This window comes from Acomys minous (assembly GCF_964271855.1).
Source record: "Acomys minous genome assembly, chromosome: 1".
Classification (NCBI taxonomy): domain Eukaryota; kingdom Metazoa; phylum Chordata; class Mammalia; order Rodentia; family Muridae; genus Acomys; species Acomys minous.
The window spans coordinates 31,990,001-32,017,643 of record NC_140483.1 but is presented as its reverse complement, the minus strand read 5'-3'; the positions used below and the strand labels follow the sequence as shown (position 1 = coordinate 32,017,643).

Here is a 27,643-nt window from a genome sequence, read left to right as displayed (position 1 = left end):
ATTAAATTTTACCAAGTTTTTCCTTCTTGTTTGCTTGCTGGCTGGCTTAGTTTTGGAGATAGGGCATTTTTTTTTTTTTTTTGAGTTAGATCAGTTTAGGCTGAACTCAAAACACATGGCAGTCCTGCTTTAGCTTCCCAAGTATTGGGATTTCATATCTTGATCATCTTTCTGTATACAACACCTGCTTTTCTACTTTTTCTGTTTGTTTTGGTTTTGCTTTAGTCAGGGTTTCTCTGTGTAGCCCTGACCATCCTGGAACTTTCTCTGTAGATCAGGCTGGCCTCGAACCTGTAATCTTAGCACTGGGGAGACAGAGGTCAGCGTGGTCTACGGAGTAAGTTTCAGAACAAGGAAGGCTACATAAAGAAACCTCCATCTCAACCAGAAAAACAGCAAGTAAAAGTCTGTGTAGTTAAAAAAAAACCATGCCGGGCGTGGTGGCGCACGCCTTTAATCCCAGTACTCGGGAGGCAGAGGCAGGCGGATCGCTGTGAGTTCGAGGCCAGCCTGGTCTACAAAAGTGAGTCCAGGACAGCCTAGGATACATGGAGAAACCCTGTCTCGAAAAACCAAAAAAAAAAAAAAAAAAAAAAAAAAGAAAAGATGTGCAAATATGGATAGAAAGTAAAAGTCAAGGGTCATTGTTGGTTTATGTACCAGCAATAATTTTGAGCATTATATTTATGTTTCTATAAAATAGTACTTATAGCTTAGGGGTGTTTTTGTTGTTGTTGTTGTTGTTGTTGTTTGTTTTTTTGGAAACAGAATCTCACACTGTAGCCAGGGTTCACTCAAGCTGGCCTCAAATTCAGGATCTCCTGCCTCAGCCTCCCAAGTGCTGGGATTACAGGTGTGGGTTACTAAGCCCAGCAACATATTGCTTATAGCTATCATGAATGTGTATTTTCCTTGTTTTTAGATTTTTATACTAATATTTTTCACTGGCTAGTTTTGCTAGAGATTTACCAATTTTATTTGTCTTTTAACTAGTGAACTTGAGCTGAAAATGTAGCTCAGTTGGTAGAGTATTTGCCTAGCATGCACAGATCTCTAGGTTCAATCCATAACACCTTGTAGATTGGGCAACAACGCAGGAGGATCAAAAGTTCTGGGTCATCGTTGGCTACACACCACATTTGAGGTTAGCCTGGGATTCATGAAACCTTGTCTCATACTTTATTGTTTGTTATACATAATGAATCTAAATGGGGTATAGGGCTTTTTTTTCCCCCAAGTCAAATAATATGTGTTAAGAATATGTTTTACAGCTGCATGAGGTGGCACACCCCTGTACTTCCAGCACTTGGGAGGCAGAGGCAGAGGCAAAGGCAGGCAGGTTTCTGTGAGTTCAAGGTTAGTCTGGTCTACAGAGTGAATTCCAGGACAGCGAGGGCTACACAGAGAGACCCTGTCTTGAAAAGCCCCCCAAAAAAGTTTTACATTTTTATATATAGAATTATGAATCTAAACAACATTGCCAACTGACAAACTATGCATAATAAACAATGTAAGCTGGAAAGAGAAAGCTGGGTGTGGTGGTGTAAGCCTGTAATCTCCCCATTCAGGAAGTATTTGTAGGAGGATCGACATCAGTTCAAGGACACCTTGAGCTACATATAGCAAGACCCCCCCATTTCAAACATACAGTAAAGGTTGTATACAATAAGTAGTAGCTTGTTTAATATATGAAGGTAATATAAGTAAAAATGCATAGTACCTCTGTCTCTCAGAGTAATGGGGTTAATGGTGTCTACCACCATACCTGCTAGTTCTATATTTAAGCTTACATTCTAATTATCAACAATCTATATGTTGGCATCCTATACTCATATTACAGGAATGCATGAGATAGAAAGAATACTTTCTTCAAACTCCCATTTCCTATAATCATTTCCTATAATTCAACGTTTTTATGTGTATGAACGCATGTTGTTTGTTTGTAGGGGTTTTTTTTTCTTTTAGCTTAACCTGGATGTTTATATTTGATGTAAACTTACTTTTTTAAATAGCTGCATGATATATAACATGCAGGTGGAAAGAGCTTACTTTTGGGCTGGTAATATGTTTTTAAAGTTAGCTGTTCTACATGAGAAAGGACTTTTAAAATGTTAAGCATTATAAAAGTGTAAATGTTGAAATTTAACAAAAAATATATTGGCCTCAGAATGGATATTGTTACTGGATAACAATGAATTTTAGTCAAGAAAATGAAAAGAGACATCTTACTCTTTTACTTAATTGAATCAACTTGGGGGACAGAATGTATTCAAGACAAGAAACTCTGCCGTTGAAGAAGCATCAGCAATGTGTTGTTGCATCTCCTCCACCACCTCATAGAGCATCTGACTTGCTAAGAAAGTTCTCGTTTATCTGAGGTGTCACACTGGAGGGATCTAGCAAATGTATGGCATGGTCCACATTTACTTAAATGTTGACTTCATCTAAGATGGTGGAAGAAATGGTGAACAAGCCTCCTAAGATCCTAGCTTGACTTGCTGAAGGATGTTGAACTACTACTTCCTTTAATTTTTAGCTGCCAGTAAAAATATGAAGGCTAAAATAATCTTCACATTTTTCAGTCTATAAAAATCTATTCTGACACATAATAATCAAATAACTACTACTATATTGCTTTAATTTGATGTTCTAAATTCCCTAGCTAGATGGTAGTGGTGCATGCCTTTAATCCCAGCACTTGGGAGGCAAAGACAGGTGGATCTCTGTGAGTTCGAAGCCAGCCTGGTCTACAGAGTGAGTTCCAGGACAGCCAGGGCTACACAGAGAAATCTTGTCTCAGAAGAAGAAGAAGAAGAAAGAAAAAAAAAAAAGAACCCTGTTTTTTCTATTTTGTTAACTCATAGACCCATTTTCTATTTTCTATCTCCCCTGCCCCTCCTATAGTTTTTGGATGAAGAACTGAAGGTAGCTGGAAAATACAAAGCAAATGATTATAGCCAATATTCTCCTTGGTCATGTGATACCATCGGCTCCTACATTGGAACCAAAGATGCAAAACCCAAAGATGTTGTGGCAGCAGGGAGTGTGGAAATGATGGTATGTGTAATGGCTAAGCCATAATTAATATAAATCTAGATACAGAAATTCTCATCTTCAGTTTTAGGGACAACTATTTGAGCTTTGCTTTTGTTTCATTTAAGTATAAAGTATTTTATTATTTTGACAAAGAAGAGTATATTGTATATCATTTCAGGTAGCAGTTTCCCAACAATTGTTCAGAACCCAAGTTAAATAACTTTTAAGTATTTAATCAAGATCCTAGATTTCAGGGCTGGAAAGATAGCTTAGGGGTTAAGAGAGCATATTGCAGGGCTGGGGAGATGGCTTAGTGGTTAAGTGCCTGCTCTTCCAGAGGCCCTGAGTTCAATTCCCAGCAACCACATGGTGGCTCACAACCATCTATAATGTGATCTGATGCCCTCTTCTGGTCTGCCAGTGTGCATGCAGGCAGAGCATTGTATTCATAATTATAAATAAATCTTACAAAAAAGAGAGAGCATATTGCTGTTGGAGAGGAGTTGAGCTTTGTGCCCAGCTCCCATGTTGGGCAGTTCATAACACCTGCAACTCTGGCTCCAGATGATCCAGTGCCCTCCTCTATCTTTCATGGGGACCTGCACTCAGTGCACATACCTACACAGATGTACAAAGAAACATAAAGATAATTTGCCCAGTGGTAGTACGCTGAGACTTTAATCCCAGTACCTGGGAGTCAGAGGCAGGTGGATCTCTGTGAGCTCCAGGCCAGCTAGGACTATCTAGAGAAAGCCTGCACCAAAAAACCAAAATAACAATTTTTAAAAGATTATGTATTTCTTTATAAAAATAATTTAAAACTCTTCTTACAAGCCTGAACTTTATCTCATTTTGTTTTAAAGATTTATGTATTATGTATACAATGTTCTACCTGCACATACACCTGCGGGTCAGAAGAGACCTCATTATAGATGGTTGTGAGCCACCATGTGGTTGCGGGAATTTGAACTCAGGACCTTTGGAAGAGCAGTTAGTGCTCTTAACCTCTGAGCCATCTCTCCAGCCCACAAGTCTGAACTTTAAACAACTAACTTGGTTAATTTATTTAGTTAAAAAAAAATCCAAAAAATTTTAGTGAGCTTTTTTTAAATGAGGCTATAATAACTGTGTAGCTATTAAGCCAAAGTTTGATGTTTCTAAGTATTTATGTATCAGTATTTTACATATTAATTGCTTCCCATTTGGTAGAAATAAAACTTTACAAAAGTAGTTAACCACCCCCTCAATCTCATTTTTCTCCTTCACCTCGTCTCTGTCAGAAAGTAACCTCTACCCTGAGTTTAATGCTTATTTGGATATACACATACACTGTACAATGTTTTTTGTTTTTGTTTTATACAACCACAAAAAAGGAAAAACCACTGGGTTTTCTTGTATTGTCCAGGATGACTGTGCATAAACTGTCCCTCTTGTCTCCATGGAGTAGCTCGGACCATGAGCAGGTGCCACTGTGCTCGGATACTGCTTTTTCCTTTTGTGACAGCACCTCACTTAAGTTTTTGGCTGATTTGAAATCCCTCTGTAGCACAGGTTAATCAGGCTGGTGGTACTCTTGACTTAGTCTTGCTAGTAGCTACACTTACAGATCTATGTTGCCTGATGCTTTACTATTAGTATAATTTTTAACTTCTTTTTTTTAAAGTTTGTTTATACTTATTTTATGTGTATAAGTGTTTAACTCCCATGCATGTCAGTGTGTCACATGTGTGCCTGGTGTCCTCAGACATCAGAGGACATTAGATCCCCTGGGACTAGAGTTAGGGGTGGTTGTCAGCTACCATGTGGGTGCTGGGATTCAAACATGAGTCCTTTGCAAGAACAGTGCTCTTAACCACTGAGCTGCCTCTTAAGCTCCTTGTGTATAGTGTTAATGGATACTTTCTAGAGTCTCCTTTTGCATACACATGAATTCCTGGCCAGATAATGCATGCCTAAAATTCCAAACATTTAAGAGAATGAGGCAGAAAGGCAACAACGTCAGAGCCAGCTGTTATTAGAAGCCGCTGGTTTTAATAGTTCAAATCTAGATGTGGTGTACATCTTTAATCTCAGCACTGGGGAAGCAGAGATGGTGGATCTCTGAGTTCAAGGCCAACTTGGTCTTCATAGTGAGTTCTAATCTATCCAAGGTAACATTGAGACCCTGTCTCAAAAAAAAAAAAAAGGCACAAAAGCTTTCACTTGACATCATTTTCCCTGTTGATTCCAAAAAGGTTCCTTACTGATTTGTATAGGTTTTCATAGATAATGTTTACCTAGCTGGTTTAAGATAATACCATCTCAAGGAGGTGGCAGGCCAGAGAGAGAAAAAAAATATATATATAATAAACTGCAAAGGGATTGGAAGTGTGACACAGCGAAGTCCTGGGCTCAGTCCCCAGCGTCAAATAAGGTGAAACTAGAGAGCTGGGCACTAATGGCACACACCCGTAATCCCAGCACTCTGGGTGGCAGAGGCAGGTGGATCTCTGTGAGGCCAGCCTGATCTACAAAGCCAGTCCAGGACAGCCAAGGCTACACAGAGAAGCCCTGTCTCGAAACACCAATACATGAAGCAAACAAAAAAAGGTGAAATTAAATAGAAACAAAACTTTCTGTGTGCAGTGATGAACAAAGTGTATGCTTCTACACCACAGGAAGGCTTTCCCTGGAATGAAGTGAAATGTAGTAATATAGTGTAGGGTGCTTTCAAAAGGGTTATCACACTGAAGTAACATTAGCAAAGTAAAATGAATTTCTTAAATCAGTAAACAGTAACAAAATTGCTAACCTCTGGGGGCTGGAGAGATGGCTCAGCAGTTAAGAGCGCTGTCTGTTCTTCCAGAGGTCCTGAGTTCAATTTCCAGCAACCACATGGTGGCTCACAACCATCTATAATGAGATCTGGTGTCCACTTGTGGTATTCAGGTGCACATGCAAATAAAACACTCATATACAATAAATAAATAAAGTCTTTTTTAAAAATTGGTAACTTCCTAGTGTCAAGTACATGAAAGACATCTTAACTTAGTGCCTTTCAAGCACTGGTATGTGGGCTCGGCATATAGCTCAGTGGTAAAGTGCTTGCCTAACAAGTTAACGTTCATATATATTATTTAGAAATGGATGGATCTATCATCTTCTATCTGTACTTAAAGTTGGTCATATATTTCTTACTGTGATCTAAAAGCAATCACAACTAAAGACTTATTCTTATTAATAAGAACAACATACTCATACTCTTATTGACGTCTCTGCAGAGCTAGTGAAAATTATACTAGCTATCATCTCATTTTTGCTTTTTATCAGAATGTAGAAAGTAAAGGAATGAGAGACCAGCGATTGGATCTTCAGAGAAGAGCAGTGGAAACTAGTGATGATGACCTCATCCCATTTGGAGACCGACCAACAGTATCCCGGTTTGGTGCCATCTCTCGAACATCCAAAACACTGTATCAGGGTGCTGGCCCAATGCAGGCTATGGCACCTCAGGGAGCACCCCCAAAATCTATTAGCATTTCAGGTAAGAATCCCAGAGTAGTAGTCATGACTCTCAGTTTAATTCTGTCAGTCCTTTTAAGAATCTTAAAATGTGACATGAACTCTGATGCCGCATATTTGACCACCTCCCCTTGGTGGGGAGGCCTAGTGCACTCAAAGAAAGAATAAGCAGGCTACAAAGATGAGACTTGATAGCCTATGACCATATAGTGGGGGAGGAGGTCCCCCTCGGTCATAGACCTAGGGGAGGGGAATAGGGTGAAAGCAAGAGAGAGGGAGGAACAAAAGGATACAAGTGATGGAATAACAATTGAGTTGTAATCTGAATAAATCAACTTTTAATAAAAAGAATCTTAAATGCAGGGCTGGAGAGATGACTCAAAGGTTAAGAGTACTGACTGCTCACCAGAGGTCCTGAGTTAAATTCTCAGCAACCACATGGTGGCTCACAACCATCTGTAGTATGATCTAATACCCTCTTCTAGACTGCTGGTATACAGGCAGGCAGAGCACTACATATGTAATAATAAATAAATCTTTTAAAAAAAATCTTAACTGCAATGATTTTTAAACATTCTCTTTAAGATAACAATTACAAAGCTGAGTGTGGTGACACACACCTTAATTCTGGCACTCAAGAAGCAGAGGCAGGTGGATCTCTGTGAGTTGGAGGCCATCCTGGTCTACAAAGCGAGTTCCAGGACAGGCAGGGCTGTTATACAGAGAAACTCTGTCTCGAAAACAAACAAGCAAAAAAGCAAAAACAAAAGCAATTACACCATAGGGAATTTTAAGGGTTATAAACTTAAAATTAAGGGTTTATATATTAAGATTCTCTGAGAGCAGAGAGGCAGAGGCAGGTGGATCTCTGTGAGTTTTAGGCCATCCTGGTCTGCAAATTGAGTCCAAAGCAGCCAAGACTACACAGAGAAACCTTGTATGGAAAAATAAAAAGCAAAACAAAACAAAAGATTTTTCTGGGGGCTGGGGGAGGAGCTCTTTGGTAGAGTGTGCCCAATAGTCATGAAACCCTAGGTTCAGTACACAGAACCACATAAGCCAGGGGTTAGGACACAAGCCAGTAGTCCTAGCACTGGGGAGGTGGGGATAAGGGGTCAGAGTATTCAAGCTCAGTCTTGCTTGCATAGTGATTTTGAGGCTATTCTGGACTGTCTGAAAAGAAGTGGGGAGGAAATCCCATGGCTTTTGTCTTTAAATGACTGAGGAGATTGGATAAAGAAAATCTGAATTAGTGTCCCCAATACCCACACATAAAAATCAGACGTGTGTCTAGTCCTCACCTCTACATTCACTCAGTGTGCACACACTAAGAAGAAACTATAAAAACTGAAAGTTCAGTGGGGAAGAAACAAGTAACATTTATGGTCATTTTGGCAGATGACTTTCTAGACAGAGATGTACATAATCAGTGTGCTTTGCCTTAGATGAATCAAACTTGTGAATTAAATGTTGCTACAATAAACTGTTCCCTTGCAGATTATAGTCCGTATGGAGCTCATGGTGGCTGGGGAGATTCTCCATACTCACCTCATTCAAACATACCTCCTCAGGGACACTTCATTGAGAGGTACAAGTCATTCCTTTTACTTGTTATAAATATGTGAAAGCATTCAGCTTTTTAGTTAGTAGTGACTTCAGAAAATAAATCTTTACATAAAGTTTGCCTCATGATTTCTTTTTCTATTACCAAAGAGAGAAATTGTCCATGGCAGAAGTGGCCAGCCATGGAAAACCCCTTCTGTCTGCTGAGAGAGAGCAGCTACGGCTAGAACTGCAGCAACTGAACCATCAGATCAGCCAGCAGACCCAGTTACGTGGACTAGAGGTACAGACCTACGGATACTGCCTTGTTGTGTTAGGAGTTCTGATATGGCTTATCACTGTGTAGCTGACCTTAGCCCCAAACTCATGGTCCTCCTGTGTGGCCACCCTTAGTACTTATACTGAGATTACAGCTATTTTGTGCTCTAGTTTTGAAGGACTCCCAATGATTTAAAATTGCATTTAATTTTTTTCTTTATGTGTGGTATGTGGGGTGGTATGTGCACGGGAATACAGGTGCTGGAGGATGACTGGATCTGCCTGGAGCTGGAGTTACAGGTAACTGCAGACAGACCTCCTGGCATGGGCGCTGCAAACAGAGCCTAGTCCTCAATAAAAGTAGTATGTGATCTTAACCACCAAACCACCTCTTCAGCCTCCTTAAATAGTAAATGTTGGGTTACAATAAACACAGAATTTTAAAGACTTTGCTTAAGTGCTAGTATAGATAGCTATTCTTCAGAGAACTCAGAACTAGATTTAGTTCTTGACTAATAGAAAAGGAAAATTGAATATTTAGAATTACATCAGGGAAAATAACAATAAGAAAGAAATATATACATTTATAATCGGTTTCTTTTTGAAATATGAAAATTTTTTTGTGTGTTAGAAAGATGGCTGCTTTCTTGCAGAGGATCAGAGTTTGGCTCCTGTTTCACAACTGCCTGTAATTTCTGCTCCTGGGGGGTCTAGCACCCTCTTCTTGCATCCTTAGGCATCTACACTTACATGCACATACTGACACACACATTCTTTAAAATACATTTTTTAAAAATAAAAACATTTTTATTCTGAAGCCAGGCGTGGCGGTGCACACCTTTAATCCCAGCACTTGGGAGACAGAGGCAGGCACATTGCTGTGAGTTCGAGGCCAGCCTGGTCTACAAAGTGAGTCTAGGACAGCCAAGGCTACACAAAGAAACCCTGTCTTGAAAAATCAAACAAAAATTTTTTTATTCAGGTGCTACTAAAAAAGAGAATGTTTATAGATTGTTTTTTATTGCAAACTTGTGGCTAGTTTAGTGGTAAAATACTTGGAATAAAGCATTCACTGTGTGGCATGAGGTGTGATGAGTTGTGTATGTGCTTGGCTTTGTGCACTAGGCTGTTAGTAACCGGCTAGTGTTACAAAGGGAGGTGAACACCCTGGCAGGCCAGCCACAGCCCCCTCCACTGCCTCCAAAATGGCCTGGAATGATGTCAAGTGAGCAGCTAAGCTTGGAACTGCATCAGGTGGAAAGAGAGATCGGGAAGAGAACCCGGGAACTGAGTATGGTAAGTGCTGATGGTGGGAAAGGGGAGGGAAGGTGAAATGACCTCTGTGTGGCTCTAGAGTTCAGAATCATTTGGAGTCCATTCCAGGTACCTTGAAGAGTGACTAATATTGTAGGTAATTCTTGTAAAGATGAATTGTCACCTGGTTGTACTGTTCTTAGTTATTGTTTTGGGTTTGTCCTTTGCCATAGACTTTGGGGAAAACAAGGCAATTAATTGGAAATTTTAAAGTTCCTGTTTAACATACTCATTAGGGAAGCAGATGGGATGTTTAATCTTTTAGACTTTGTAATATTAAGATATATTTACACAATAAAATTCTAGTTTTTCTAGTTTTCTAGTTTTTATAAAGGAGGTATAGTCTGTACACTGTTTTCTGTGCTATGTTTTCATGCCAGCTTGAGGCATTTTTCAAAGGTAGTGAGAATGTAGAATGTACTGCTTTTGTATATATTCTGTCATCTGCCTGTTTTAGGCATTTTTTGTTGTTGTTCATAATTCTTATTTATTTATTTATTTATTTATTTATTTATTTTATACAGTGTTCTGCCTGCTTGTATGCTTGCAGGCCGAAAGAGGGCACCAGATCTCATTATAGATGGTTATGAGCCACCATGTAGTTGCTGGGAATTGAACTCAGGACCTTTGGAAGAACAGCAATGCTTTTAACTAGCAATGCTTTTAACCTCAGAGCCATTGCTCCAGTTCCTGTTGTTAATTCTTTTTTTTTTTTTTTTTAAATGGTATTTTCGAGACAGGGTTTCTCTGTGTAGCCTTGGCTGTCCTGGACTCGATTTGTAGACCAAGCTGGCCTTGACACAGAGATCTGCCTGCCCCTGCCTCCCAGTTGCTAAGATTAAAGGTGTGTGCCACCATGCCTGGCCTGTTGTTAATTCTTAATGAACTAGGAATTATTATTATTATTATTATTATTATTATTATTATTATTATTATTATTATTATTATTTTATTATTATTTTTAATCATTAGTTTTTGTTGTCTGGATTTGGTCTATCCTGTCACACCACAGATTACTGACTTTATTTCCTCTTTATTTAAAGGAGAACCAGTGTTCTATGGACATGAAAAGCAAACTGGGTACAAGTAAGCAAGCAGAGAATGGACAGCCAGAGCCACAAAACAAGGTCCCAGCTGAAGACCTTACATTGACATTCAGGTAAGGAACGGGACAGTTTTATAGTCCTAATAACCACATGTGAAAGAGAAATAATTATAGTATCTGACCGTACCCAAATTAATTTTTTATGAATATGTTTTGATTTAAAGAAAATAATTTTTTTCTACAAAGAGAAAAGAGTATGAATATATACACTGGTATTTTGAGACATGGTTTCTTTGTGTAGCTCTGGCTGTTCTGGAACTTGCTCTATAGGCCAGGCTAGCCTTGAACTCAAGGTTTTTACCACCACTGCTCAGCAGGGAAAAGAATATGTTTTTACTAAATCTAGCAGTTATAAAATTTACCTCGAGTTGGAGTGGGATATAGCTATGGGCACTGGAGAGGATGAGGTAAGAAGATAGGAATTTGAGTCCCGTCTGGTCTACAAAGTGATACTGTATCAAAACCCATACGCGAATGCACACACACACGTTAGCACTTAACCAGGGTCCAATTAATTCCTAACAAATATATTTCCGGTTACATTTCCTTTTCCTTGCTTTAAATATAGCCTTATGCTTATATAAAACAGAATCAGTACTCACTGTAAAAAACAAAATTTAATAAATGATTACAAGCCTGCCCATCCCCCATCATATTATATTGTTTTCATGCTGGGTACTAAGCTCAGACCCTCACAAGTACTAAGCACGTGTTTTACCACTAAGCTGTATTCCGGGGTCTCCTCGTCTCCCCCACCCCCATTTTAGTTTTTATTACAACAAATACTCCATGGGTGATATGAACTTTTTGTTTGTTTTGTTTTCCAAGACAGGGTTTCTCTATGTAACAGAGCCCTGGCTCTTCTGGACTCACTTTGTAGACCAGGCTGGCCTTGAATTCACAGAGATCTGCCTGATCTGCCTCCCAAGTGCTGGGATTAAAGGAGTGCACCACCACGCATGGCTAGATATGAACTTGTTTTTTTGTTGTTTGTTTTTATAGTTTTGGTTTTTTGGTTTTTCAAGACAGGGTCTCTCTGTGTAGCCTTGGCTGTCCTGGACTCACTTTGTAGACCAAGCTGGCCTCAAACTCACAGAGATCCACCTTCCTCTGCCTCCCTAGTGCTGGGATTAAAGGTGTGTTCCACCACGCCCAGCTCAGATATGAACTTTTTAAAACTTCTGTATTTCCACCTCTTATCATTGATAATGCTGCCTGTCTGTCTTTTTAATGGATTTAGCATTTAGCCTTGCTTAGTGTTGTGGAGTTAGATTGGGATTTTTGTTGGTCTTTTGAGACAGGGCAGAAGTAGACCATCTTTCAGGCCATCTCCAACCACAGTTTTATTTGATCTCTCCCATTTATGATATTTGATTCACTTGTGTATCCTTATTTATCTTCTTTGCCATCTTCTAGGCATTTGAATGCACAGTCCTCTGTTGACCTCCTCACTACCTACAACAAGAATCTGTAATGTAGCTGGACATGGTGGTACACGCCTTTAATCCTAGTACTCACTATGTGAGTTTGAGGCCGGCCTGGTCTACATTGTGAGTTTCAGGATAGCCAGGGCTACCTAGAAAGACCCTGTCTCAACAACAACAACAAATAAAAATAAACAAAAAGAATTTCTAATTATCCTGTTGCTATCTTCCTAGCTTTTGGCTATTTTAAATCTGTATGCTGGCCTGGGTTCAAAATAAATTCCCATACAAGTAAGTTTGGTGAATTGGAGGTTAGCACGTTTTCTTAAATTCCAGGCAGCAAATATTGTAAGGTACGGAATGTTGGGGGCTGTGGGGTGGGGGCTTCACCACCTACCCCTGCCTCCCAAGTGCTGGGCATTGCCATGCCTGTTTCCGTAACTCTTAGCTCAGTTCTCAGCTTGTGTTCTGACAAAACCTGCACGTATAGAACAAGAAGCTTGTCAGTTTTAGTTTATCATCCATATGCTACAATGTGGATGAGGAGTTATCATCAAAATTTGGAAGCTATTTATATAGTTGTCTTTTGTTTCGGTTGTTTGAGGTAGAACCTCATTGTGTAGCCTTAGTTGGCCTGGCCTGGACCCAAACTAGCCTGAAATTGATAGAGATGAACCTGTCTCTGCTCCTGTTTGGACTGAAGAAGACATGCACCACCACTCCTGGTTTACATTTTCTGCAGTGCTAAATGATATGTCCTGTGGATTGGATCTTATTCAGGGTAATTGCTTTTCTCCTTTTAAAATTCCCAACTGTTTTTCATGTAATTAACAGTGATGTACCAAATGGATCAGCTTTGACACAAGAGAATCTCAGCCTCCTATCAAACAAGACCAACTCTTTGAACCTGTCAGAAGACCCTGAGGGAGGAGGAGACAGCAGTGATTCCCAGAGATCAGGAGTTACTTCCAGTTCTGCTCCCTAGAATGTGGGCGCCTGCTTCAACCTTCTGCTCTTAATCAGTTCCTGGGGCACAGGGACAGAAGTGCGGATAACTTCCAGACTTTTTCTCTGAGTGGTCAGTGAAATTCAGGAAAAGCAGCAGAGGCAATGTGCACAAATACCACTACTAAACAAACCTGCACATAGTTCACATTAATGCATTTTTTAATTTAAAGAAAAAGAAAATTAGCAGTATCTGCAAGCAATTCAGATTAAATTTGTTTTTGTTCTGTGAATGAACTTTATTTTAATAACTTTGGACGCCTTGGATCCAGGGCTTAAAAAAAAGAAGATATTATATATACACTCTGTTTGATTAATTGTATGATCTTAATGAAGTAGGGTTTTCTTGTATTTTGGTATTATTACATACCCAGTGTATAATTCCTTTCTCCCAGTCCTTTCCAACTCTCACAACTGAAAACTAAAATAGACAAAAAGCACCGTTTTCAAGAATTCTGTGGTAATAGATTGGGTTATTAGAAACTGTGCAGCGAACTGATTTTATTAGATCTAGTATTTAACCTGCTCATACCCGCCCTGTCTCTGGATCACTGGCTTCGTGGGTAGATACTTTTTTCTTACAATAGTAAAACTTACTTGAGTAGAGTAGGGTTTTAGTTTCAACTTTTAGAGATTTCTACAAGCAGTTGATTGTTTGAGCTACACATTTCCGTGTGAAGGATTCCTTGCATTCTTTCCATAACATCTGAAAGCCTACTTAGTGTTTAGTGTTTAATTAGATTTAAATGAAGATTACTTTAAGAATGAACTCTAAACTGGACATGATGTCTCATTTCTGTAATCCCAGGACTCAGGATGTTGAGGCAGGAAAAAAACAGAATTAAAAAAAAAAGAATTTCAACTTAATAGTGAAAATAGATAATTCCTGTTCTCCTGTGTTGAGCTCATGTTGGAAAATTGGAGCTGTGCTTACAAATTAAACTTCTCTTGAAACTCTAGGATAGGAAAATCAGGACAATGAACCATGTTCTAAAACTTGGAGAGGTGGCTTAGCAAAAGAGCACTGGCTGCTCTCCCAGGGGACTCCACAAGAAGGCTCACAGGCACTGGTAACTCCACTCCCAAATGATCTGATATCCTCTTCTGACCCTTGTGGATACCAGGGACACATGTGAGCATGTGCATACACACAGGAAAAACACATACAAAAAATAAAATGTTTAAATAAAAACTTAGCACTTGCTATGAACTTCAGTAAACAGGGACACATTATTTCAACTGAATTTTTATTTTCTTTCAAAAGCATAAGAGAGATTTGGCAGATAGAAACTGCCTGAGTCTTCAGGATAGTTTATGCATTGACTACTTGTTGCTTCGCAGAATTACTAGCATAGCTATAAATAACTTGAAGTGAGTTTTCGTAGACTTGGCTTTCTGACATTAAAAACATTTATGAAAACGTTGAAGAGGAAGGCAGGATTTTTATTTAGTTCTGCTGCACATATTCTAATACTACCACTGTATGCTTAATTTACTAAGACCATGTAAAATGAGTTTAGTAGGGGACTATTTCATAGAATCACTCCATCCCTCTAATTGCCTGACGCTAGTTTCCCTTTCTAGATAATACTACTAAACAAGAAAGCACTGGTTATGTAATAAGTTACTGCATTGCTTTGGTTGGGTAAAAGCAAAAGTTTGTATTTTTCTTATTTCTTATATTCGTTAACTCCTGCTGAGGTCAGAGCCACCTCAGTCTAAGCTCTGTGTCCATTTCATACTGTTAGTTGAAACAAGTGGGTGGGGGTGGGAAGGGAGCAATAGTCCTGCCATTGCCTACCAGTAGGAAATCCAAACAGAACACTCATTTGAGTAGCGATTATTTAATTTGCCCAGTCAAGGCACCGTGTTTATATACTATTTCACATTGAATTTGATTATGCCCTACAGACCTGGCTGGTCAAGGATTTGATATACACATATTGGCTTGGGATTCGAGCTTTCTTTTTTATTTAAATGAAAATTTATATATATATTATATATATACATATATACATGGTTATATCTGTATATATATTGGGTATGTTTTAAAGATTTCTTCGCATGAGCGCAGCTGTTGCAATAAAATGACTGATTGGGAGGTAGAGGCACCGAATGACGGTGAGGCATTTCTCAGTTGATGCATACATTTTCCTTTTAATTTTAAATATTTGTACATTTGCTTTTTTTTTTTTTTGCCTTTTTAAGATAAAATGTCTTTTACATTTATACTTTACTCATTATTTATTGAGAGAAGGAAAAAAATGTTATGTCTGACAGGCTTTTTATTTTTCTGTACATCTATAAAATGCCACATTATTGGCCTCTTGCCTTCAGTAGACAGGTTTGGGCAGATCTTATCTCCTTTGGACATGTCAGATAATTCCTGAGTCTGAGAAGCAGATGGTTTATTTTGGAAATTGGAATGACTAGGAGAAAAGAATTCTGCATATTGGTTTTGTTGGACTTCAGAATAAAAGTAAATTTCTATTGTGGTGTGTGTGTGAAATCCCCAAAAGGCACACTCTGCTGCAGTGCACTAGTATCCTTTTAGATATGTTTTTATTTAGGGAGAAAGTTAGTCTCTTAAATAGTAGCATGAGTTCCCCAAGCCCCAGTCTCTATAGTCAATCTGGGTTGGGTAGAAAGTGGAAAATGATGTGCCTACAATTTTGCTATTTGCTATTTAGTCATTTTCCTTATCGTTTCTTAGGTGTGTTTTGTGTGTGTTGGGGGGGGGGGTGTTACTTGTTTTTGCCCACTGGCAGGTTTAGGGATTCAATAAAACTCCCCACAACTTTGAGGGTTAATTTTTTTTTTCCTTCCTTTAACAAACTGTGCTATGAGGCAACAATAAATGGAGGCATAACTTCGTGACTCTAACTGCTGTTTTTGTCAAAATCTGAAAAGCATTGATTTTTATGTGTCTTTATAGACATTAAAAAAGGAGCCCATCAAATTGGAAGTAGAGGTTTTGCACCACTGTCGCCACCACCACGCCCTTTTAAGAGAGAGTCTTAACCACGGAGCCCAAACTGGTTCTGACCTTATGATCCGTATCCTTCAGCCTCCTGAGCGCTGGGATTTCAGGCATACGCTGCCACACTCAGCATCCTCAGCACTGTGGATGTTTTTCACTTCAGTGTTTTCTTCTGAAGATGACTATTTGCTTTTTACTGTATTCAAGACTGAGGATCATCTCAGATGAACACAGACAATTCTGGAAGGGCTAAGGAGCATTCTGTTCACACTTGTTAAGAAACAAAGCCAGTATGCTACTGTAGTGAATATAAAAGCACTTTGGCTCATTCTGTTTTCAGTGAGCCTCTGGAAATGATGAAAGAACTCAGAACTAATTTATAGTCACAAAATAAGTCGAATAGCTACCCTCTTCCAGATAACTTCGAGTCTGATGTGACCAAAGAGCCATTCCTTACCACTTTTCTAATTAAACAGAACTTGTAGCATAGGTTTCTAGTAGTAATGTTCAAACGATGAGACACTATTATTAATAATTATAAAAATTGAACTACTCAGAATGTATAAGAACTTGTTTGGTACGGCATTAATGTGGGCCATTCCCTTCTCTCATCTTCCTTCCCTCTTTTTTTTTTTCTCCCATGTATTTATTATTTTGCCTAAAGAGAGAAGATTGATACAGTTCTCACTTGCCACTTGGATACACAGTCCCATCAGACTCCCGTGAGCTTCATCTAGTGTGGGAGCTTGAAATTTAGTTCCTAAGTTTCCCATAATTGTCCTTTTTCTTTCCTTCCTTATCCCTTGCCATTTTGCAGTTTCCCCTTGACTTACCCAATCTGTAACAGTGACAGTTTGCTGCCTCTAAACAGAGCATTCAAATGAATTTGCTTAGCCAATGACTTCTGTGAAGTTGCCTTTTCTAATGGCGTTATTACTCAGTGATGCACAGATGTGGTATTTGCCCTACTGGCAGGCAAGCAAAGGTCTGGTAAGGAATGATAACCAACCTGCTATTTCTTTAAGGAGCGCCAAAGACTTGTGCTTTACTCTGTTTTGGTTTTAGGGGAAATAGCCATTTTGATTATGAAACCTGGTAGTATTTGTAAGTTGATTGTACTCTGTAGATGTCTAAAGTTAACTGTTAAGGTTAGCTGGCCTTATAAAATGTTAAAAGTAACGGAAATTTATCAGTTTTTCCTAACCAGTAAGTATCATCCTTGACAATATTTGTTTCAGCAACTCACTCTCCAGTTGGGGGTTGTGTTGATGTAATAGTATCTTCTGTGTCTCTCTGTACTTTCACTTGTGCCTACAGGACAGTGTACTTTCACTATGGTAAAGTCATGGGGCTGAGGATTCCACCTGAGCCTCGAGGCTTGTAAGAAATAACTAACAGTAGTTAGTACCTGCTCAGCTTATGTTCAGGGACAGCTTGTTTTCACTAAATGAGATTCATGTGCTATTATTTATATGTACAAATAGTGATAGAATGAAATTTCACCATGTTCTCCATTTGGGCTTTTAAAAAATCAAGAGTTCAATATGTAAAATCTTTGTGTAGAAACCATCCATAATTTATTAAAAGATATGGCCTAATTAATTTTCAGGAGGAATTAATGACCTTGCAAATTAACTGCAGTATTACACTATTACACTCTTGCCCCTCTGAAAGGTTTGAGTGTGTTAAGATCGTAATTGTTTATACATGCTTGTAGTGTTGCAAAGGGATCTCATCTCCTGAAAACAGAATTCAATTTCACTGAGACCGTTTACTCTCCACTGTAGAGCTGAACAGAACAAGCAGTCTACTACTGTCAGCTTCTTTACCTGCATGCTTGTTTTGCAGAAGCACACCCATGTCTACCTTGGACAGCTATGGCTTTTATATTTATTTATTTTTTTCAGCTCAGCTTTTTAAAATTTCCTGCTGAAATGACTTCCTGGGAGGTTTTGGTAAATTGTGTTAACAGTTGTTTTTTTGGGGTGTTTTTTGTTGTTTTTTTTTTTTAATGTTCTCAGTCAGCTTTTCTGAGCCACTTCAAGGAGAGCTGGTTTGGTTTTGTTCTGTCAAAATTTGAAATTTTAAGATTCTATTTCTGTAATTGCTAATGGAGTTTTCATAAGTAACAGATTCTAATTGATTAGAAATACTAGTTTCACTAATAAAGAATAGGAAACCGCCACCCCAGGAGTGACACATTCTAATAAGTGTTCTCAGTAAGTAGGTTTTTCAATGCTACACTGAATAACGTGGGCAGAGAGCCCTTGGAATCCCACTGTGACCAAGGGGACTTCCCTTAGCACTGGAATTGTTCTTAGAACCTCTGGATTTCAGACAAACACTGAATTTCTCTGAATTTAACCTTCATTTTACAAGAAACTAAGGCATTGTAACCCAAGGTGGAAAACTTAAACCTTAAGACAGTACTGTGTCAGAAAAATGTGTATTTAGAAAAACGAAATCCTGTGGAGTTTGTTATCCTAATGTATGTTATATATTAGATAAAAGGACTTTTTTTTTTTAATTGAAGACTCGTTTGGTTCTGTGTGTTTTGTCTTTTAATGCTAAGTAGACAGAGCTCACAAGTCTTTGGCTCCCATGTTAGGTTGTACACTCAGAGTCATCTTATAACTGGAAACTTTCAGGTGGTCCCAGCTCCAGTGAGTGCTTGAAAGGTCAAGAAACAATGCAAACAAATACTGGGTGGATAATGGTCTGCTTGCTTTGTTTGGTTTTGGTCTCCTTTTAAAAATTGTTATTTTTATAACTTATTGTATAGCCTGCTTCTGTTGGTTGGCTGGCTGGCATTTCACAGTAACACCCTAACCACCTCATAACATTTTATATCTCTACTTACAGGCCTTTAAAAACTTTTGCTTTTCAACTCCACATTCCCAGTTTAGTTAAATCCTGAGAGATTCCCCCACCCCCACCCCAATATGTTTTGTTTTACCTAACTTTTCACTTATCCTCTCTTTCATCCTTTTGTCTTCCCACTTTCTGGATTTGAAAGGAAGCGCGCGCGCGCACGCGCGCGCACACACACACACACACACACACACACACACCCATTCACTGGTCCTATCTTTGTATTGTAATGAATCTGACTTTCCAGGAGTAATGCAGAAAGTGAACCAAGGTTATGAACAAACCTTTCATCCACCTAAACATTTTCCAGTTGTGAGGTTCCTCTTTGTGGTCTTTTCCCCCTGTACCCCCTGCCACCCTTCCCTGACTATGATCACTTGGTCTCTTGGCTCTTACTAGTCTCCTGAGACATTCTGCAGTCATTATCACCTTTTTGGGTGGATTTTACTTAGGTTTTCTTTTTTGGTTTTGTTTTTAAAATATAACTTTAACATTGATTCATACTTGCTTGGGATAGAGCTTGTGTAATTACCAATCGTATTGATTGTATGTGATTGTGCCCTGCAGAGGTATACTTAACAAAAGTAATCTAAGCCAATAAAGGAGCCCATGAGATTTGAGTCAGAATAGAGATGGCTTTATGAAATTGCAGTTTTGAATAGTGTGAATTCCCTTCTCAGATCAGTGCTGCAAAAAATACTATTTTAAACGGTTTTCCTACATTCCTGGATTTTTTTCCATAGCCTCAGCTCCCTTTTTTGGGGGGAGGGTGGTGTGTGTGTGTGTGTGTGTGTGTGTGTGTGTGTGTGTGTGTGTGTGTGTGTTTCTCTATCCACCTGCACAGATTTTTTTTTATTGAGCCTAAAGTAACAGCTGACTTTTAAATTAGTGAATCTTGTGAAATTTTACATTTTCCAAATGTTTCCAATTGAGAACAGATAATGGTTGGAGTTCATCAGCCTGTGACTAATTCCATAGTGTCTGGCCAAAGGTGAGATTTTATTTGGAGGCATTATCTTCTGAAAGTTCTTTTTGTAGAAGAAAAAAAAGAATATTGCTTGAAATGTAACATTCCAGCGTTTAATCTGTTAATATTTCCACTTTTTAAACAGTCTTCAAAACAAATTAGGTGGAAAAAAGAAATAGGGGTGTGTTTAGGGCCACAGAGCTCTGGATCTGAATGAGTACATGGTTCACTTGTTGCGTATTCTTGAGAAGATTAAGGCCTTCTCTCTCAATTTTGTATTATTTGTGTGCATGTTGTTTATATTAAAGATGCCACATTTTGTTAAAATGCTATTTCCTTTATTACCTTGGAAACTGACTCAGCCTCTTGTTGCTCCTAATTAGGATTTAAGGCCCTTGTGAGTTGCAGATAAAAGGATTCATTTTAACAAATAGAAGGAGGTGATTCACCTTTTGGATTGTAAATATATGAAAGTGTCTACAAGGTCTTTATCTGCTTTCTGTCAGCATTTATATTAAATGATAAATTAATGAGGAGGAACAATGTGTAGTCTTTTTCTTGTAAATGAGTCTACCATCTCATTGTCTTGGGGTTGTTGATAAAAACTTTAAGAAGCTAATTTGTGCAACTAAGCACACAGGAAGTCATCCATTTTCTCTAACTTGAGTATGCTGCAGGTCAGGGAGAGGGCTGGTTCTGAGACTGCTGGGCCTATTCAGTGACCAGACACAGCTTGATTTTATGACTTTTCATCAAGCCAAGAACATTTTTTCTGACCAAACAAAATGGTCCTCCTTCCTCAGACAAAATACTTGTCTGCTTATTTACCAACTGACTCTGAGTCAGTCCAAACTATTGAAAGTAAGTTCATATTGCTTCTTATAGTCCATGCATTAGTTAACAGTGTAGTGACAGGAAGGGAGGTGACTGGCTGGGGGAGCTGGCTGAGAAGTTGAAAGTACCAGCTGCTTTTAAAGAGGACTAGAGTTTAGTTCCTAGCACCACATCAGACATCGTGAACTACCTGTAACTCTTGTTCCAGGGCTCCAACACTGCCCTCTGTTCTCAGGTACACACATGTACATGCAAACACATCTACATGTCAGGGCCTGAAATGAAACATAACAGGTTCTAACAGTGACAGACAGTTAGGAATGTTTGATTACATGTTTTAGATATTAGATGTGAGACTGAGGAGATGTTTGGCTGACAATAACAACACAATTACATAAGACAGTGTGTCTTCTAAGGATTTTTTTTAATGTATATTCATGGTTTCATGAATTCATGTGTATTCATGTATATCTGTAATTAGTCTTGGTTGGAATTTACTTTAAAATACTTTCCTATTAAAATTAGGCAGCACCAGCAGAGGGTGATAACACCTATCAACACTTACTAAATATACAGACCACTGACCTCAACAGAAGTAGCCATAATAAAGGGAGATCAGAAAGTGTGAGGTAGTAAGTGCTGTAGCCACCCTTGAAAAAATGATGAAATCTAGAGAGGAAATTCCAAAATCTCTTTTTAAAAACCACATCTGTCTGCCTCTTCAATTAGGCCTGCCCTGCTTATAATACAAGCAGGAAGGAACTAACTGACCTGGTAAGCTGAAACTTACGTAGACAAACTTGAATTTGTTATGTGTACATAAATGTCTTATCCCAGTGAGCAAGTAGTTAAGTCATACTTTCCAACCTGCGTGGGTATTTAAAAATGCCTACTACCCTCTTTATTGCTTTGAACATCTAACATTTAAGAAATAGACTAGGCATGATGTCACACACTTTTAATCCTAGTACTTGGAGGCAGAGGCAAATGGACTTATGTGAGCTCAAAATCCAGCCTACTCTACATAGCAAGTTTCAGGGCAGCCAAGGCTACACAGACCTGTTTCACTCCCACAAAAGTAGTCAGGCTGGAGATGGCCACACATACCCATAAACCAAGCACTCCAGAGCCAACTTATATTACATAATCAATTCCAGGCAAGGCTAGAGTGAATTTATCAAGTACTAAATTATTCCACATGCTTAAGAGAATGGAAGGCGCACACACTGGGGAGGCCGAGGCAGGTGGATCGCTGTGAGTTCGTGGCTAGCCTGGTCTACAAAGAGTTCCAGGACATTCAGCCAGAACCATTACACAGAGAAACCCTGTCTTGAAAATCCCACCAAGAGAGGGAGGGAGGAGAGAGAAGACAGGGGAAGGCTGTAATTATGGAACTTGGTGCAGGGATTTTGCATATCTTAATCTTGCTGGGTATGGTGGCACACACCTTTATTCGCAGCAGTTAGGAGGCAGGGGCAGGTGAGCTGCAAGGCCAGTCAGGGCTGTAGCTCTATGTATAGAGAGCCTTTGACTCAATAAGATAATGACAACAGTAAACAGAGTTAGTACAGAATTGTAACTAGGGGCTGGGGAGATGGCTCAGGTAAAGAACACTGCTCTTCCAAAGGTCCTGAGCTCAATTCCCAGCAACCACATAGTGGCTCACAACCATCTATAATGAGATCTGGTGCCCCCTTTTGACCTACAGACAGAATACTATATACATAATAAATAAATACATCCTTTTTTTAAAAAAAAATTATAATTATCTTCAGAATGAGAAGCTGTGAGACTAAAGATTTAACTTCACTGTACAAGACCCAAGGTTTGATCACTAACACCATCCCAAAAGAAAAACAAAACATATATGTATACATACCTACCCACATACATTCCGCTTGGCTGGTGAAGATTGCCTGAGGAAACAGCCCAAGGTAAGACATGGGACGTGTTCAAGTATGGAGAGAGGAAGTGGGAAGTTAAGAGACTGAGATTCCTAGGAAGAGAAGATATGTGAATTCTGAGGAAAGAGGCTGAGCTGAGCTGAGGACGGTCATTACAACTACTGGAAGAGGATGTCTGGAGAGGAGAGTCAGATCACAAGGGCTGCAGACCATGCCAGAGTGTGGATTTCAGGGTAGATCAAGTTCAAGACCAGGCAAATTCAAAACCCTGAGCTACATGAGACCTGTCTCAAAACTAAAAATAAAGTGAGTTTGTTCTGAAAGTAAAGATAATATAAGCACACCTTTAATCCCAGCAAAGCCAGAGGCAGGTGGGTCTCTTAGTTTGAGGCCAGCCTGGACTACAGAGTGAGTTCCAGGGCAGCCAAGGCTACACAAGAAATGCTGTCTCGAAAAAGAAAAAGAAAATATAAGCAGAGAGTACTATGCAGGGAAATAAGAATCTAGATTTGTGCCTCTTTATTCACAATTCTTGAACAACTTAGCATGCCTCTCATGTGCCTGGTGTTCGGTGGGCCCCCTGGTAAAGTGCAGTCTGTTTCAGCTGGTCTGGGGTGGGGCATGGAGGCAACACAATCACAGATGATGCCAGTGTTCTGTGTGGCCAAAGAGCACACTTGCGTAAGACTCACTATAGATCCGATTTCTATCAGAGACTTAAACTTTAGTGAAATGGTGAGCTGTAAGACATAGCCAGAAGATTATCACCTGAAGACCTTAAGGGGAAAGTCACTGGGGTGATTCTTAGCTGGGTTTACATAGGAAAAAGGGGATGAACCCAAGAGCCAGGGGCCCAGTGGAGCACAGTGGGTGCACACAGTAGCAAGACTCGGTGAGGCTTTCAGGAATTTAGGGGGTTTTTTGTTTGCTTGTCTGGAGTCTTTTTTTTTTTTAAATTATTGTATGTGTATGTACATACCTGATGCCTATAGAAGTCAATGCTGACTCTCCTGGGACTGGAGTTATGGATGGTCACGACCCACCATGTGGGCACTGGAATTCAAACCTGTATTCCCTGCAAGGAAAGTGGACCTAGCTGCTGAGCCAGCTCTCCAGCCCAGAGCTGAGCAGAATTTTAAGAGGCTAGATTAAAAGTATTGAGCCTAGGACAGCTAAGGCTACACAGAGAAACCCTGTCTTGAAAAACAAAAAATAATAAATTAATTAATTAATTAAAAATTGACAATTAAATACCACTACAGACGTCAAGCTGGATCTTGGTTTGCGTGATGAATGTTTAGAGTGAGAGTTCTCACTGCAATCAATTTAGAAGACGTTAGGTCTTGAACCAACATGGAGGGATGAGGTAGCAGAGGGGCTGAGAGATAGACTGGTCCTGAGGTAACCTGAGGACAGGTGTCAATGTTCCTTAGTTCCCTTGGCCGTGCAGCAGATCTGTTTGGGCATCCTTCTTGTGGCATCAAAGCCCTTGGACATAGTTGGAGGGAAAACCTAACCTCCCACGTCCACTTAGGAACCTAAATGTGCCCTCTTGAACCTTTGTTTCTACACATGCTCTGACATGTATATAAGCCTTTCATTCCCTGGATAGTTAGGATGATGTACCAAAACTCAAGGCATGACTTGTCTGCTTCCCCGCAGTTGGAGTGCCTCTAGTGTTTTGTTTTTGTTGTTTTTGTTTTTTGAGACAGGGTTTTTCTGTGCTGTCTTGACTGTCCTGGACAGGCTGGCCTTGAACTCACAGCGATCCGCCTGCCTCTGCCTCCCGAGTGCTGGGATTAAAGGTGTGCGCCACCACACCCGGCTTGTTTTTGTATTTTTTAATCTGAGTTTTTTCTTGTTACTGTTTTTTTTTTAAGAGATTATATTATTATAGATGGTTTCGAGCCACCATGTAGTTGCTGGGAATTGAACTCAGGACCTTTGGAAGAACAGCCGGTGCTCTTAACCTCTGAGCCACCTTTCCAGTCCATTGCTGCTGTTTTTTAATACATGTGTCTGAACCACATGCATGCAGTGCCTGCTGAAGCCAGAAGAGGGCATCAGGTCTTTTGGAAGTGGAGTTAAAGAGTGTGAGCAGTCATGTAGGTGCTGGGAATTGAACCTGGATCCTCTGAAGTGTCGTGAACTTAACTGCTGAGTCATTGCTCTAGCCCTGGGCCTCAGATCTTTCACTGAGTTCTGATAGTTGCCATGCTTCATTCGTTTCCATACCCTCATGTCCTCCTCGTCCCTCAAATGAACTTGTGAGGTTTTGCAGGAGCAAGGTTTGGAAGATGTGCCTAGGAGGCAGTACTCCTAGGATGGGCTGAAGTCAGCACAGCACACATTTTTGCCCCTGCTTTAACCATGTTTCTTCCTGCTGCTTCCAGGCTGGACTAAATCATCCCAGTTTCTCTGGAGGTTCTCTTCTGCTCTGTGTTCAGCTTTTCCTCTTACCACCTGCAACTTCTGACTGAACTAATGACATGCAGTGAGTGAGCTTTGACATCATGCAACTCTGTCTTGTGCAACCTTCCAACCTTGCTTAGTACTCTGGGTTTGTTGTTGTTGTTGGTGGTGGTGGTGGTGGGTTTTTTTTTGGGGGGGGGGGTTGTTTATGTGCCCTAGGCTTGAGACAGGTACCCTAGGCTACCAAGCCAAGCATCAAGCTAGGATGAACAAAGGACTGCCATCTGCTCTGCCCCTGAGTGACAGAAGAATACCAACATGGCGTCTCTTTGCCCATTGCCAGGGGATGATATTTTTCTTCTAAAGAAGTGGTAATGCAGGCTGGGCATGGTGGTGCACACCTTTAATCCTAGCACTTGGAGGTAGAGGCAGGCACTGCCTGGTCTACCAATCAAGTCCAGGATAGCCAGGGCTACACACAGAGAAACCCTGTCTCAAAAAACAAAAACCAAACAAACAAAAAGAAGAAGGAGGAGGAGGAGAAGGAGAAGAAGAGATGATGTCTGTTTAAGAAAGTCTTGGTAAATGTCTCTATTAAGGAAGTATCACCTGCTGGTTCAGCAAAAAAAAATCTATGCAGTTCTTTAAACATAAATGTTTACGGAGTCCTAGCTCATTCAGGCCAACTGTGTGCAATGAAGGTGCTCGATAAATATTTGCACTTGTGGTTTGGTTTCCCTGAAACCCAAATTGAACTTTCTAACTGTTCGGAGGATTGGGGAAAATTCCAGTAAGACCGTGTGAAAAGCAGCCAATGTGAAGATGTTTAATTTGCTTTTGATAAGCCTCATCCCATCCACCTGATCACCCTTAGATGCTATTGTCACCCTAAGATCTTTTTTTTTTTTTTTTAACAATCTGGAGGAGCTAGACATGCCCTTGCTCTTGTGCTGTGTGTTTTGCCAAAGCTCTATGGAAGGGAGTTACTCAGTAATCACAGGAGGATCCAAGCTCCTGTTTGCTCCTTGCCAAGGTCTTACTGTGGGGTCCAAAGATGACAACACCACAGCCCCATGATATGAGGCAACAGGCAAAGGCCAGATAAATTACCTGTTCATGGGAGTTACTACTCAGACGGGAGGCTGGTGGAGAAAGTCACAAAACTGAGAGGGCAAGCAAACATGAAACCTCTCTGAGAGCAATGCATGTGTGCTTTCCAATCCTGTCTCCACTCAGAGTGGAGGGGCATGGTGCCACACAGAAGTAGAGAATCTTCCCCCAAATCTTTACCTGATACAAGGATTTTGGAAGCCAGTAAGCAGCTAACAGTTCTTGCCACACACACCTGGCAACCTGAATTCCATTCCTGGAACCTCATAAAAAGCCAACTGCAGTGGCACACAGCTGAAACCCCAGTACTCGTGGTGAGACGGGAAGCAGAGACAGAATTGGCCAGAAGTTCAAGGGCCAGTTAGCCTGGAGCAAGCAGCACGGCAAAGACAGAAAAGTGAAGGGGAGAGTCAACTCTCTACAAATTGTTCGCTGACCATACACAGCTGCGCTCTCTCTCTCTCTCTCTCTCTCTCTCTCACACACACACACACACACACACACTACAGTGCAGTGCACGGGAATCAACTCTTAACAGAGCACCTTACAAAAAGTTTGCCTCCAGTTCCAGATAGGACTAAAGTTTCCAAAAAAAAAAAATATTAGAATCCTTTTTTATAGTTTATATAATTATTAAAATACTTCATGTTGTATGAGAAAGGGATACAGCCACAAATTAGTTGGCCTGGTAGTCTTTTTTTCCCTTTCTTGAGTCAATCTAAGATGAACCAAAAGAGATTTGGAGGCGAGCGGTGGCACACACCTTTAATCCCAGCACTCACTAGAGAAGCAGAGGCAGGCGGATCTCTGTGAGTCCAAGGCCAGCCTTGTCTACAAAGTGAGTCCAAGACAGCCAAGGCCACACAGAAAAACCTTGTCTCAAAAAAAAAAAAAAAAAAAAAAAAAAAACCAGGAAGGGAGGTAAGAAAACCAGGTGGACGCCAGCCAGAGACAACATGAACAATTCCTTAATACACAGAAGACCTGTGAAACAGGCATCTAGGGAGGGGCTTGACCCTTTTCTCCCATAACTTTGTGTTTGGGCAAGCACTCAAACCAAGTAGACAGCAGCTGGTTTATTGTTTTTTTTTTCCCATCTGTAAGTGGGGCACAGTCATATCCTGTGCAGATGAGGCAATATCTGGAAAGCAGCCAGCATAGATTCTGGTACATAGTATTTTGGGCACCTATCACCCTTGAATATTTGGAATTTTATACAATCCAATAGCTAACAGCAAGATACTGGTTAAATTACAGACAACAGAACATTATTAGCTAATAGAAATTATTCTGCCGGGCCGGCCCCTAAACGCCTCTCCTGAGCCAGCATACAGGGAAGTAGATTTCCTCCACTCTTCT

General features: G+C 40.0%; 1 protein-coding gene and 1 long non-coding RNA gene across 2 annotated transcripts in view; both read left to right on the top strand.

Moving 5' to 3' along the window:
* Positions 1-19,141, top strand: part of RC3H1 (ring finger and CCCH-type domains 1) — a 79,831-nt gene extending 60,690 nt beyond the window's left edge. Inside the window, exons 14-20 of the mRNA XM_084782313.1 lie at positions 2,905-3,057; positions 6,346-6,559; positions 8,035-8,125; positions 8,251-8,383; positions 9,484-9,654; positions 10,716-10,831; positions 13,036-19,141. Of these exons, the coding sequence (XP_084638439.1) occupies positions 2,905-3,057; positions 6,346-6,559; positions 8,035-8,125; positions 8,251-8,383; positions 9,484-9,654; positions 10,716-10,831; positions 13,036-13,186 (1,029 nt within the window). The 3' untranslated portion in view covers positions 13,187-19,141. The remainder of the gene's footprint in view (positions 1-2,904; positions 3,058-6,345; positions 6,560-8,034; positions 8,126-8,250; positions 8,384-9,483; positions 9,655-10,715; positions 10,832-13,035) is intronic.
* LOC311599319 overlaps positions 1-27,643 on the top strand; it is a 155,240-nt gene that overhangs the window by 74,197 nt on the left and 53,400 nt on the right. The window lies entirely within an intron of this gene.